Source organism: Lissotriton helveticus, chromosome 8 (genome assembly GCF_964261635.1).
Source record: "Lissotriton helveticus chromosome 8, aLisHel1.1, whole genome shotgun sequence".
Lineage (NCBI taxonomy): Eukaryota > Metazoa > Chordata > Amphibia > Caudata > Salamandridae > Lissotriton > Lissotriton helveticus.
The window spans coordinates 1,255,405,102-1,255,418,347 of record NC_136069.1 but is presented as its reverse complement, the minus strand read 5'-3'; the positions used below and the strand labels follow the sequence as shown (position 1 = coordinate 1,255,418,347).

At 43.1% G+C, this 13,246-nt stretch overlaps 1 protein-coding gene across 2 annotated transcripts in view; it reads right to left on the bottom strand.

The window, feature by feature from the left end:
- Positions 1 to 2,117: 2,117 nt before the first annotated feature.
- The window catches only part of GABRB3 (gamma-aminobutyric acid type A receptor subunit beta3), a 968,583-nt gene continuing 957,454 nt past the window's right edge, over positions 2,118 to 13,246 (bottom strand). For both annotated transcript variants that reach the window (XM_078658235.1, XM_078658236.1), the window contains one exon: positions 2,118 to 4,327. In XM_078658235.1, the coding sequence (XP_078514361.1) occupies positions 3,977 to 4,327 (351 nt within the window). In that variant the 3' untranslated portion in view covers positions 2,118 to 3,976. The remainder of the gene's footprint in view (positions 4,328 to 13,246) is intronic.

Sequence of the window (13,246 nt, the reverse complement as noted above, 5' to 3'; positions counted from 1 at the left end):
GTGGCTGAGGTGCCATGCCTTTGATTGGTCATGTTCACGGCTTGCCTAGTTTACCATTGTAAGTTGTTCTATCGTGTTTGGTGGGTGGGCATGTTATTGTGCATGTTGGTTGTGATTTTGTGACGTGTGCATTGCCAGAGTTGTGGATTGCATGGTTTTGGAGTTTAGGTGAGCGGAGTGTTAATTTGGCACTTGCCAGGGGACTGTGCATTTCCCTTGGTGCCATCCTGGGAACGCTGCTTGCTGATGGACTGTCGTAGGGTGAAGGGATCATGCATACTGGCTGCGTATTTGGAGGCGACATTGGTGAAGGTCCCACGGTGTTCTGAGGTTGCCTGCACATTGATGTGTGACGTGTGCTTCCTATTGCACTTACTGTGTGCTGTGTCACCAGGGGGCACAGGTGGGACATGTGTGCAGTGGATTGCCCCCAACAAGTGTGTGCATCCGGCTATGGCGTATGGTCCTTGCTTGGTGTCCAGCGGTTCCTGTTCATTGTGTTCGACGTATGGGGACTGGGGTGCCAGGGAGATAGTGATGTCCAGGACAGGTGTGGGGGACTTGGATATGGCTGGCTGTGAGGCTCTGCCGACTCTGGCGGGTGATGGTTGGGGTGTACCAGGGGCCAACAGGTGCCACACAGCCAGCAGCCTGGCGGCCAAGACATGGAACTCCCTCCCCATCCACCTTCGGATGACCCAGGACCACCTCGCCTTCAGGAGACAACTTAAGACCTGGCTGTTCGAGCAGTAGCGGGCCCCTTCCCCCAAGCGCCTTGAGACCCTTCCGGGTGAGTAGCGCGCTATACAAGTGTTATGATTGATTGATTGATTGATTGATGTTGGTAATCCGCTGTGTTGGTGCCGTAGGCCTGTTAGGTGATGATGGCCAGGATGCATAGGATGGCTGTCCAATTCAACCTGCAGTGGACAGTGACATTGTCAACTGTCGGGCATTTGAGGCAGGTGGTTTCCTGGGGGGGGGCGCCATCTTGTCTGCGCTACCTCTGTGGTGGTCCGAGGGGGGTGGAAGGGTAGGTGTTGTGGCCCTCTTGGGTGTCTGGGCTGCATGATGAGTGGTTCCATGGCATCTGTTGCCCTTCCGATGACGCCTTTGGCCGGGCTCCCTTTTGTGGTGCAGTCTGCCATCTAACTTTACACCAGGTCAGAGCAGGTGTTAATTTCCTGCTGCTAACGTGCCTTATCGCATGTTTTTGGTTCTTATCGCAGATCAGGCTGGTCGTTGTGAATGTTGTGGTGTCATGTTTTTGCAGCTTTTTGCACAGGAACGCCTACTCTGCATCTCATTAGCAATAGTTGGGGCGTACCTCTGTGGCGATGTTTTTTGTGGCTGCTATTGCGGGTAAACTGGTGCTGTGGGCTGTTAGCACCAGCTTGTGAATAGGGTGGTAAATTTATCACGACGTTGGCTGCGATAAAGTGCCGCTAATTCAGCGATAGCTCATTGTGAATATGCCCCAGGGTATTTTAATAGTATTGGCTATATGTAGGCACTAATGGCCCACCGGTTTACCTGTGATAAAACATTCTCCTTCACTACACAAAGGAGAAACTCTGACTGGAGCAGAATCTGTCTGGAACTGAAGAGAACATGTTTTTACCTGCTACCAGAAACTGTTTGTGTCTATTTGTTAGAGAGCGTTCAAGTGTCTTTCCTGAACCTTTGCTTCCAGCATTTTGCTCCAGGACTGACTGCACAACAAGGGTGATGGCCGTCCTATCACATGGAGCCCTTGTTGGACAAAGCATTCAAGTGTGCTCTGATATAAGTTTCCAAGTACAAACAAAAATTATCAGTGAAAACATGCTGTACACAAATGATCCCTTCACCTTCAAACATTGATTCTTCTCCGCACCTTTGAGAAATATTCGGTTATTCACCTTGAACAACGTACTTAATGAGAATGATATATATGTTCTCCACATAAAGCCTGGATGGACTTTTCTTCATTTATTATTCCCAAAAATATTTGGGGCATTCAATCTGAAAGACACTCAATTTCCTGGAGAAATGTATTTCAACAAGCAACTTGTTGCCACCGCAAATGTAGGAAATTAAGGAATTCAACGCATCTTCGCAAACATCTTTTCTTTCTTTTTTTATTATTAAATAATTAAATAGAATTTCATTCATCGACATTCTCTTCTCTCATTCGATTGATGAGCTGCATTTCCAGTTCAGAGAGATACATACATGAATGAGCTATGCAGAAATGATTCGGTTCTAGTGCAGCAACTTTACAAAGGATATAAAAATCAACATGAATGTAGTCGCCATAAAGTTCTAAAGTTTGCATTCTCAACACAGGGTAACCCTGAAGGTCTGGCAACGCCATTATTAAATGAGTCATGCTATGCTATGTGAACTACAAGTAGATGAAGAGGTTAGTGAAAAACAATCACAGAATATACACTGGTGCAAAATGGTTAATGGTGGTATTCGGAAGATGAATCTTATGAATTCGTGGTTGCCTGTGATAGAAATGTTTCATACAAAAAATATATCTCTGTTTAAGAAAGATCTGTTTTTGCTAATTAGTAAATTATACGAATGTTTCAGAAACATGTACAGCTTTGCTTCTCCCTATTCATTTTAAAAAGTCTAGCTACTTGTGAGAAGATGGAGCAAGATCAAAATACAAACAATTTGCTTGTGCACTGACAGCCTTTGCATAAAGTAATACAGAACATGTTCATTTTGAATGAAGATACAGTGTGTGCTATCATATATTCTTTATGACAGTTTCATGCTGCAGATGCTGTCATTGAAATGTAAGCTTGCATACCACAAACAGTGGTATGGGCGTATATAATTTAATACTGCATAATTATTTTTAAAGTGTTCTTGTTCAAAATTGTATGTGTATGTAATAAAAAATGGAAAACTACACAAAGTATGACAATTCATGCTGTCAGAACTGCAAGCACAAAACATATTGGTAAAGTATACCTATATATGCAAATGTATATTGTATTAACAGAAAATGCTTTGTGTAGGTCGGCTTAACTCGAATGCATTTGTATTCGAAAGAAACATAGACTGCATTGGAGCCTGACTAACAACCTGAGACTAAGGTGTTTCTGATTTCATTTAAAAAAGTGGAACCTTTTTTGAAATCATGTTTTCCCCACAGCCTCTCCCATTGACTCTGGTGAAGTTTGTGAATTTCTTCTACTTGACTGAATACTTCTACATTCACTGAATGAGATAAAGCTTCATTGTCCCAGCCGATGGCAGAGCCTGGTCCTAGTGTTTACAACCGGAAACCAGTTCAGAACTTGGAGACTGCCTGAGTGGTGAAAGTAATATGTGCTAAACAATATAGAACGGGATTCAGTCCTATATTAGAATACTCTCAAATCAAATCAGACTACATTAAAGGCTGAATGACCAGTGATGGGCGGTTTAAAAAGATTATATAAAAAAGGTATCTCTAATAACTTATTAGTGCGACCCTGTGCATAGGAATTTCCTAATCGTGGGCATAAAAATAGCTGAGAAATGGTTTGTGGGCATGAATACTATAATCACAACAATTAGGTAAGGGAACATCTGTCAAATAAATATGTGTCATTCAATAAAAAAAGGTTGGCATTTAAAAGGATGTTCTGTTTAACGACTGTCCCTTTAACTCGGTATTACAGTTGGTACATTTCATTGAAGTGTTCACATGTACTGATTCAAGCCCATAGCTGCAACGCTATGGTCCATAAGTTGACAGTCAAAATGGCTTCCTGATTCACCTGCATGTAACGCAGAAACTCCGATTCCATGGGCGTAAGGTTTCATGTAGATCACTTTTGCTGTTAAATGCAAGAAGGACTTTCATGTGAACAAGTGGCTCAGTTAAAATGTCCTTGTTGACTGAATCGTAAAGTATTTGTATAATATCAGTGCACACACACATTTGACAGGCAGGTGCTTGAGTACTGTAACTGTTGATAACAGAGTCCAATCAGTTAACGTAGTACAGCCAGTATATTAGGTTGAAGAGAGAGAAGGTGATTGGAAATATGAGCCGCGACCACCGGTCTATAGAATTCACGTCAGTCAGGTCGGGGATTTTAATTTTTAATTGTGACGATCGCCGCCTCAGGTGGTTTTTCTTGCTGTGAGGGACAGTCCTTTCCAATGGGCGGTGCCCATGGTTGTCTCTAGCCATGCTCTGCTTTCTGCACTGGAGTCCTGAGTTATCAAAGGATGTCGTTGAATTTCTAGCCTCCGTGGTGCTCGTTGTAATTTCATTTCCCGCCACCTCATTATGGATCTCTAGTGTTGCTAGAAGAATGTTTCCATGTGCATCCACCTGGTGAAAAAAAAAAATCTTTCATTAGACGTCAATTTTTGAATCAGATACAGTTACATATGTCGGCATAATACCATGAGTCTGTGGCTTAAAGGTAGATGCTTTTCCTCAAAGCCTTTAAAACGAGAAGTGTCCCTAACATCACTAGGGACATTTAAGTAACCAACTCTTTCTTCTTTATATTGAACACCCTCTTTTCTGCCTGTGGTTTTCATCTTTAAGACAACACATAACACAACAAGCTATGGTAAATGCATTTCGTTTTGCCTATGTGATTCATAATACGTTTTTTGTTGTAAGTTTTATCTTGGTGAGCAGTTGTGCAATATAAGTTACTGAAACTCCGTAAAAGTGTTATTACTTCTTTAGTGAGGAAGGACATAAGTTGTGTATTTGCACACATAAAGACAAGGGCTGAGTTGTTGTAGAGGAACAGTAGTATTTTGAATTGTATTTGAAGTGTCTTTATTACTCACCGCAGCCTACTAAAAGTGTGAAGAGGGAAATAAACTGTGTGGGTGGGGTGAGGCAGGGGCTCCTGTGATCATTTAGCATGGAAAAGTGCAAAGTCATATTGCTCACCTTGAACACTGAGATCAGTGACAACACAAACTTTCCAAATCTATGCACAAACTTTCTCTTATCAACAGGAGTGATTGGTAAACGATGACGGTCGCCCTGCGCAAAGACCTTCATGCATCATTAGGCGAGTTGTTATATGAATCATGGATAGCCAGGGCCAGCTTTATCCCGGTGAGACAATGTCTGTGGAGCACCCAGACCTCCGCCATGAATTCCCTCACTACCACCCCCTAACATTGACTCTCAAGTCTCCATAAGCAGTCTCTATCACATGCTTTTCTTTTGTTTTATAGCGCTACTCCTACCAGTGTAGGACGACAGAGCAGTTTACACCACACACACATTACACAGAGACAATGAATCACACGTGTAAATCAGAGTATAGGAAATGTTACATAAGAAGGCATAGGAGTCAGATGCCATCCATACAGGTAGGCAGCATAGTGCTTGAGCTAGAGAAGCAGAACTCTGAATTTAAAACGTACCACCATGGCTGGGGGTTGTCTTTGCTAATAAGAATTGATTTCTACCCAAATGAATCCTTTTTGCTACATTAGGATAATGAAACACTGGGAAAAAATCATAATGCTCTAACATATACCATTAGTTTCTACACAGCTCGTTCATTGCATTTAATAGCCCCGTCTTCTATATTAGGATTTTAAGTTATAAATTGCAATTAGCAAAAGGCTCTCGCCCACAATAGCAGTAACCCACTGAACTATTCACAACATATGCACTTCTGTGATCTGTATGGTACATGTGCTTTGCAGCCGGCTTATTAACCGTCTGGGCTACTTTATGATGAGTCAAAACTTCCAGTATATTAACATATTGGTTTACTACCGGACATGTTCACATATTCATGTTCTTGATTATTTTATGGATATTTCATAGTGGACACTCAGTTAAAGAGTCATAAAGAGCATGTCTGTGAATATAATTTCCACTCATATGTTCAGCACTGCACACATGAGCGGGCCTAAGAAATTACTGTATAACAGACTGCTATAATGTATCCCTCATTTAGTAGTGGTAACTAAAACAGGGAAAGAGAAATTATTAATCAAATGTGTTTTGCTGTACAGCATTACAAAGGAAAATAAAAAATAAAAAAGGGTAGTTGAAGGATGGTAGCAAGCCCAGTGAACATGGTACCTGAAGAACGTAGAGTGAATTAAACGACAAACAATGCGAGTCTCATTCTGGAAAGTGTCTCATTAAATGTATTGCTGATTTGCCAGAGAAGTCCCGCCACATATTTAAAATAAATACAACCTACATTTTCTCAGAACCTGGCCACGCACGCTGAATTACAGCTTAACGTACAGTTAAGAGAGAGAGAGAGAGAGTGAGACACAGAGGAGCGAGGCGGGAGCCTCGAGGTGCTAGAGCCAGGCTCGAGGGGGCTTTGACCAGTCGGAGGATTGGTCCAAGGTAAGTCCTGGGGAGCTAGGGCCACCAGCTGCTTAATGCAGCTTACAATCACCATACCAGCCATGCTGATTTGTATAGGGTAAAGTATAGTGAATCAAAAATGGATGTGAAGGCGATTAATGCATGTTTTAATTGTGCCGAAGAACCTGAGTTTAGAAATAGTCAGGGCTTTAAGTTGGCCAGGTCTTGTTGGTGCTCAGCACCGGCAGTTCTGAAAAGCAGGTGCGGAAACGGGTCTCTATCAGGCTCTCCATTTTTACCCTCACCATCAGGGTGAAAAAAAATATTAACTCTGCATTAATGCCACCCTTCACTGCCTTTGAGGTAACTTCAAAGTGACTCGTTATAGTTCTTTTACAGACTCATTATTTCAGAACAGAAACATTTCCACTATTACATGCAACAAAGCCATAATTTTGGCTTATGTATCTTATGCAACTAACAGCCATTGACAAAGCCAATAGTCCTAGCTTATTACAGGCATAATCTTACTTGCTGTATTATATATCTGATTTCAATCACAGAAGTAAAAGACACACAATTGATGGACGGAATGCAGAACAAATCAAAACATTCTCCCCCAGTCACTGGAAATAGTGGTTATATGCATGACTGAATTTTTGGCTACTCATAATACCATGTTATTGTTTGCAAATGTGTTCTTTCTTCCATACTAACTTACATTTGGAAGCCAGCAATGGACTGAAATTCAATAGATACAAATTCTAACATTTCCTGATTAAAACGGTACCCCACATGTGTGGATGAGCTAATCTAATGCCCTGTAAAGATCAAACTTTGGCAGATGACACATTTTCTTCACGTTTCTGACTGGGAAAAGTTGTGGCATCTGTGGAAATCCATGAAAGCTCTACCACCTAGCATTCCTGCACTTCTCCCTACAAAAATGACACCCCACTTTTGTAGCTGGGCCAATCATACATAACAGGAAAGACTCCCAAATGCAATGTGAAGACATCAACATTTTTCCTTCAAATTTCTGTCTTTCTAGCACTGTGTGTAGCTGCGGTATTTGGACCCTGGGACAGCCAACCCCCAAGGAAACCTTCCAACCGTGACACAGCTGAAGACTAGGCACCTCCGGGAGTTCAAGGTGGTCTTGATTGCATGACTGCCTCCACTTTTTGTTACTCAGAATGCCATGAAACATCAAACTTTGGCTAAAATTACAGATTCTTTTTACTTTTCCAAAAGGAAAAGTTCAGAATCTGCAGGGATTCACACATGCCCCACTATCCAGTATTCCCACACCTCTCTTGATAAAACAATACCTCACTTATGTGCTCGGGCCAATCACCCATGAAAGGGACTGGTAAAACTTTAGAAGTGTGAAGTCAATGTGGTATCAATGATGTCTTTAGATGGTTACAATTATGTCCCTCTCAATGACATTCCTTAGGTCCATGCATACACAGGACCAGCGTTTCAGTCAGAATAAGTGTGAAAATACATGGTGGTAAGACTTCAGAATTGGCTGGAGGTGCCAGAGATTTCTGTCAGATGAATATAGAAAAAAACAGCGCTCTGCCCTAGGATTTGATGTTCATAGGGCATTATTGGTAAGAAAAAGTGCTAGGATCCACACAAGGAACACCACCTTGGATTCCCCTGGGTTGCTAGATGTCAGAAATGGCCACCATAGGTAGGGTTTCCAAGTTGATGGCTGACCTAGAGCTTGAAAACTACAGCCATTCTGCATGGCATGTGGGAGGAAATTAAAATTTCTATGGGTGCAGTTATATAGACAGGGAAAGTGGGGGTATGTACCCATTGTGCCCCACTGGTGGCAGAAATACTGTATGGTGGCCAAGATGGGGCACTTTGCCAAAATGGGAAAACAGTCCACCCTTTCCTTTTCTCACTTTTTCCCTACTAGCCTTCTGGTTGGGCATGTTAGGGTGTTTAAATAAAGTACTTTCCATTTTTACAAGAGAAGGCACTGACTGGATGAGAGTTTATTTGATAGTGGGGTTAGTTACTTAGTAAAGATCTGCAACCCACAGCACCTCTACTCAGTAAGCATTGGGCTGTATTGCCCCATTACACTGAAGCTAATGTGCTAAAAGGTTTTAATTTGGTTATGGCCAGGGTTTCTGCAGTACAAGGCAACAGGACACCAGTGGCGCAAAACCTCAGATGCTACAATTGGGGCCCAGTACTCTGCGTGCCCTGGGACCCTCCATCCAGATTGCTGGCATATATGTATAGTGCATTCAGGAGAAAAAAACTTGAGCTTCATTTTGGGGAAAAGCTGTCTGCTAAACTATTAAAATGACAAAGATTATACAGCTTCTTCTGCTAGTTATCATGCTATTGAGACACAGCTCATTTCTTCCCACAGGAGAACATCATCTTTTATTAGTTATATTATTGAAGGCAATGGGTACAGAATAAAGAATAGACACCTTTTTTTCTCTGCAAGACTGATTTCTTGGTAGGGGAATGATTCAAACTTTACAATATGGGAGCGAAAAGGAACACTTATGAGAGCACTGGGCAAACCGATATGATACTAACCCTTCTACTAACTTTAGAAGAACATCTAGTAAGGATCAGTTGGAAGCTGCCTTTTCTTCTGACTTTACTGGGATCTCTAGTAATGATCTGCAGTGCTTCACTATTTCTGCTGAGTTCAGAGGGAGCACTGGAACTGAAACCTTTCTGCTTTCCTGAGGGGAACATCACATTAGACATGTTACTGCACATGCAGCTGGAAACGAAAGAAGGATCAAGTAGATCCAAGAATCACTGTTTTGGGAAGGATGGGTAGAGGAGTAGTGTCATCAACATAAACCTTTTGGATGCACTGCCCAAAAGGTATTTTGAAGTATGTAAAGTAGTACTTCAGTAGCACTACTTTATGTACTACAAAATGTAAACCCAAACCTAAGGCCAGAAATCTTCAACTCTGTCTCTCCTATTTTTTCTGTGCGGAGATTTCCAGGCTGGTTGTGGGGATTTCTGCACACATTTCAGTAGTAAATATAGGATGGAAAAGGAGAGGTTGGTGTAAAGCGAAAAGAAGAGCTTAGATACAACATCTTAAATATTTCCTTCACAAAATATGTGAAGAAACTTCATTTGGGCAGTTAGAAGATATAGAGAAAAACATAACCATTTGTAAATTCCAGGGCATTAAGTTGAAATCTCAGAGAAAGTCCAGCCATAACAGAAGGATTACATGGTAAGTGTTCTAAGCCTTTCAAAGAGGTTCTGTTCATATGAAAAAGATTCCCAAACTAAGTACGGTTCCATTCGCATACAGGTTTTATTTAAATTGTGAGATCTGACTGTGGGCACAGAATTTCTATTTCTTTTCTCAAAATAGCATTCCCTTCATAAAAGGCTTTCTTATCCCAGTGAATATCTTTCAGTAAAGTTCACCCACAGTCATCAAAAAGCTCTGAGGGTCCAATTTTCATTCATGTTTTTTTGAGGTGTATATGTGTAGGAGTATTATCTTCTTCCTGTGATGAACATGGAACTTACCTTTTGTAACATCTTATCAGGTAAAGGCTCCTTCTAGCCACTGATTACTTACCTTAAAATATTTACCAGGCATCAGACTGGATCTGGAAAGATTTCTGAGCAACCCTATTGAGTGTCTGTAGGTGGCGTCATTCAACTCTGCATGTCCTCTTTGGCCGCACTGGAAGTGACATGTGCGTTGCCTAAATAGTTGTCACCCCAGCACACTGACCTCAGTTTTGTGGCTATTTCCCCTGCCAGGAGCACGGTGTCATACAGAAGTATTGTGACCAGAGTGCCCAAATGAGGTTCTCGAGGATTTCTTTTAATGGTAACCACAGTTCAAAGAGCGGGGACGATGGGAGGGTCGGTAAGAAATCTGCTGCTAGAGTCTCTACCAGGTAAGGGGTTACTGAAGGTAAGTAACTTGTTCATCTGATATAGACTTCTAGCTGCATAATCCTTACCTTAGAATAGATACCTAAGCAATATCTCCCTGGAGGTATGTCTGCGGGCTATTTACACTACGAATTCCTTGAGAAATAAATGGGAAAATTGCCCATCATGCTGGACCAGACTATCTAGGCAGAAATGTTTGTCAAACGTGTGTAGCAATGCCCATGCAGCTGCCTGACAAATGCCCAGGACTGGTACTCCGCACGCTACTGCAGTAGTTGCAGCCTTGGCTCTGGTCAAATGAGCCCGCAAACCCTCAGATGGTTGCTTCTTGGCCAGTGCATAACAGATTTTGATTCAGAAGGCAATTCATCTGGAAATGGCTCTCTTTTGCACTGATTTGCCTTTCTTCACTCCAACAAATCTCACAAAGAGTTGATCGTCCTCTCAAATGTCTTTAGTAGAATCAATGTAGAATGATAACATTCTTTTTGGGTTGAGGGTGGTGGAGTCTCTCCTCTTTCTTGAAAGTGTGAGATGGAGCAAAGAACATCAGCACTGTGATGCTCTATCTCACGTGAAAAGCAGGTCAATGCCATCTCACTCTCCTCCTACAACACCTTCCGCATGCTTCGCAGGATCTACAAGTGGATCCCGACGAGAAAAGAAGAACAGTAACCCAAGCCCTTGTCAGTAGCAGGCTTTACTATTGCAACGCACTCTATGCAGGAACCCCGGCCAAACACCTGCGACAACTACAAAGCATCCAAAACGCCTCCGCTCGATTGATCCTCAACGTCCCCCGCCGCACCCACATCACCTCCCACCTAAGAAACCTTCACTGGCTCCCCGTCAGCAATAGGATCACCTTCAAGCTCCTCACCCACGCACACAAAGCACTCCACAACCCCGGACCAGCCTACCTGAACAACAGACTCAATTTCTACACCCCCACCCTCCAGCTCCGTTCCGCCGGTCTCGCCCTGGCCGCCGTCCCACGCATCCAACGAACAACCTTCGGCGACAGATCCTTCTCCTTCCTCGCCGCCAAGACCTGGAACACCTTCCCACCCATCTGCGGCAGACCCAAGACCTGCTCACCTTCAGAAAGTTCCTCAAGACCTGGCTCTTCGAGCTGTAGCAGCACCCCCTCCCCCAGTGCCTTGAGACCCTCACGGGTAAGTAGCACGCTTTAAAAGTTGTTGATTGACTGATTGATTGAAAAGGTGTCACAACCTTGCAAAGGAAGAATGTCAGGGTCCTATGCACCAGCTTGTCTGGGAAGCAAATGGTATAGGTGGCGGGAGTTAGGGGGTAACCAAGAGTGCTTGCAACTCACTAACCCTCCAGGCAGATGTAATAGCCACAAGAAAGACTGTTTTGATGGTGAGCAGTCAAACAGGGCAGCTATGCATGGGTTCAAAAAGGGGAACACTTCAGAAACGTGAGAACTAGTCAAGTCAAAGAATCTTTATTCGGTGATTAAAAATCGCCATAAAAGCACACACATGTATACATAGTAAAAAGCCATTAAACATATCCAAGATCCTTTGTATAGAGTGTAAACAGAGCCTAAAATGTAAACAGAAAAAGCAGCGTATAGCATTTAAAAGGCATAAAATGTAAGACATTTCATTCTTCTCCCCTGGTATGTAAATGTAAATGTAGTTGAGCTTATATAGCGCACAGCTACCCGCAGTGGGTGTCCCGGCGCTTGCTTAGGGAACCCTTCCTGGTATTCCCCTGTGAGATAGCAGGGTATCCACAAGGTGAAAGTCAGGCATCCCGCCGCGAGGGGCCGTTGTGGAGATTAAGCAAGCTATTGCCCAGAGTCACAGAGTGTGAACCCGTGAGTCGAGGAGGCACCGGGGCGAGAATTATCGAGTCCGTGGAATTTTTAGCCCAAGACCTGCCGAGGCGGGGAATTGAACCCTGGTCCAGGACCGATCTCAGCTTCCGGGTCTGCTGCCTCTAACCCCTGAGCCACACTTCTCCACGGACCGCTACCTTAATAAAATTCATAATACTACATAATGTTAAGGGGTCCGAAGCTTTCTGTAAAAATACTAGTGCCTCCCTAGCATGGGACAATTTTGTTTTTTTTAAGAGGGTTACAAGAAATCTACGTCTGGGCATTGTGTAAAAGGGACAAAGTAAAATAAAATGGAGGGAGTCCTGCGGAGACCTGTTGTCGCAGCCGCAGGGCCCCTTCTGTTCGATTGATGTAGCAAATCCTACTGGTGATGCCAACATATATGGGAGTAGGTTCAGCCTGAAACGGCTCAACAAGAACCTGTCCTGTGCGTTATACATGAGGTACAAGTATGGTTCCATACCCTCCGCACTCTTCACTAGGTTATGGTCCCTCACTGTCTTTTTACACCCTTCCGCCTCAGCTCTGCATAGGGTTTTCCGCTCTAGAAAAATTTTCCCAACTTGCAACTTATTCTGGGCTACAATTAATGCAGGGTTAGTAAAGAGGTTCCCAAAACCTATTTCCTCTAAAGTGTTCTTCACATAGCGGAACCAGGGGATGCGCATACATTTGTCCCTCTCCAAACAATCCGATAAGATTTCTCTACTGAGTGACGCATCAGGATTGACCCAGATTTCTAACCAGGCTATTATGGGCCTCAATTTTACCAGGTCTTCTATATAGGGCCTCCCTAACTCCCTGTGGGCAATCAATCCAGCGGTACTTTGAGGTACCCTCAGGATTGATTTCAGATATTTGTTTTCTTCCCGTTGGATTCTTGTGGTATTAACAAAGCCCCATACTTCAGCCCCATAAATAACTTTGGAGCATGATACAGAGCTGTACAAGTTCATCACCTGTTCCGGGGACCATCTTCCTAGCCTCCTGCCATAGCTAGCTATCGCCCCGTTAGATGCAATCATTTTACCACAACGCTCCTCCACCAAAGGAATCAAACTGTAAGGCACTATCGAATATTACACCAAGATAGGGAAATGTTTTGACCTCTTCTACAATGTGACTCCCTATTGTGTAAGTAA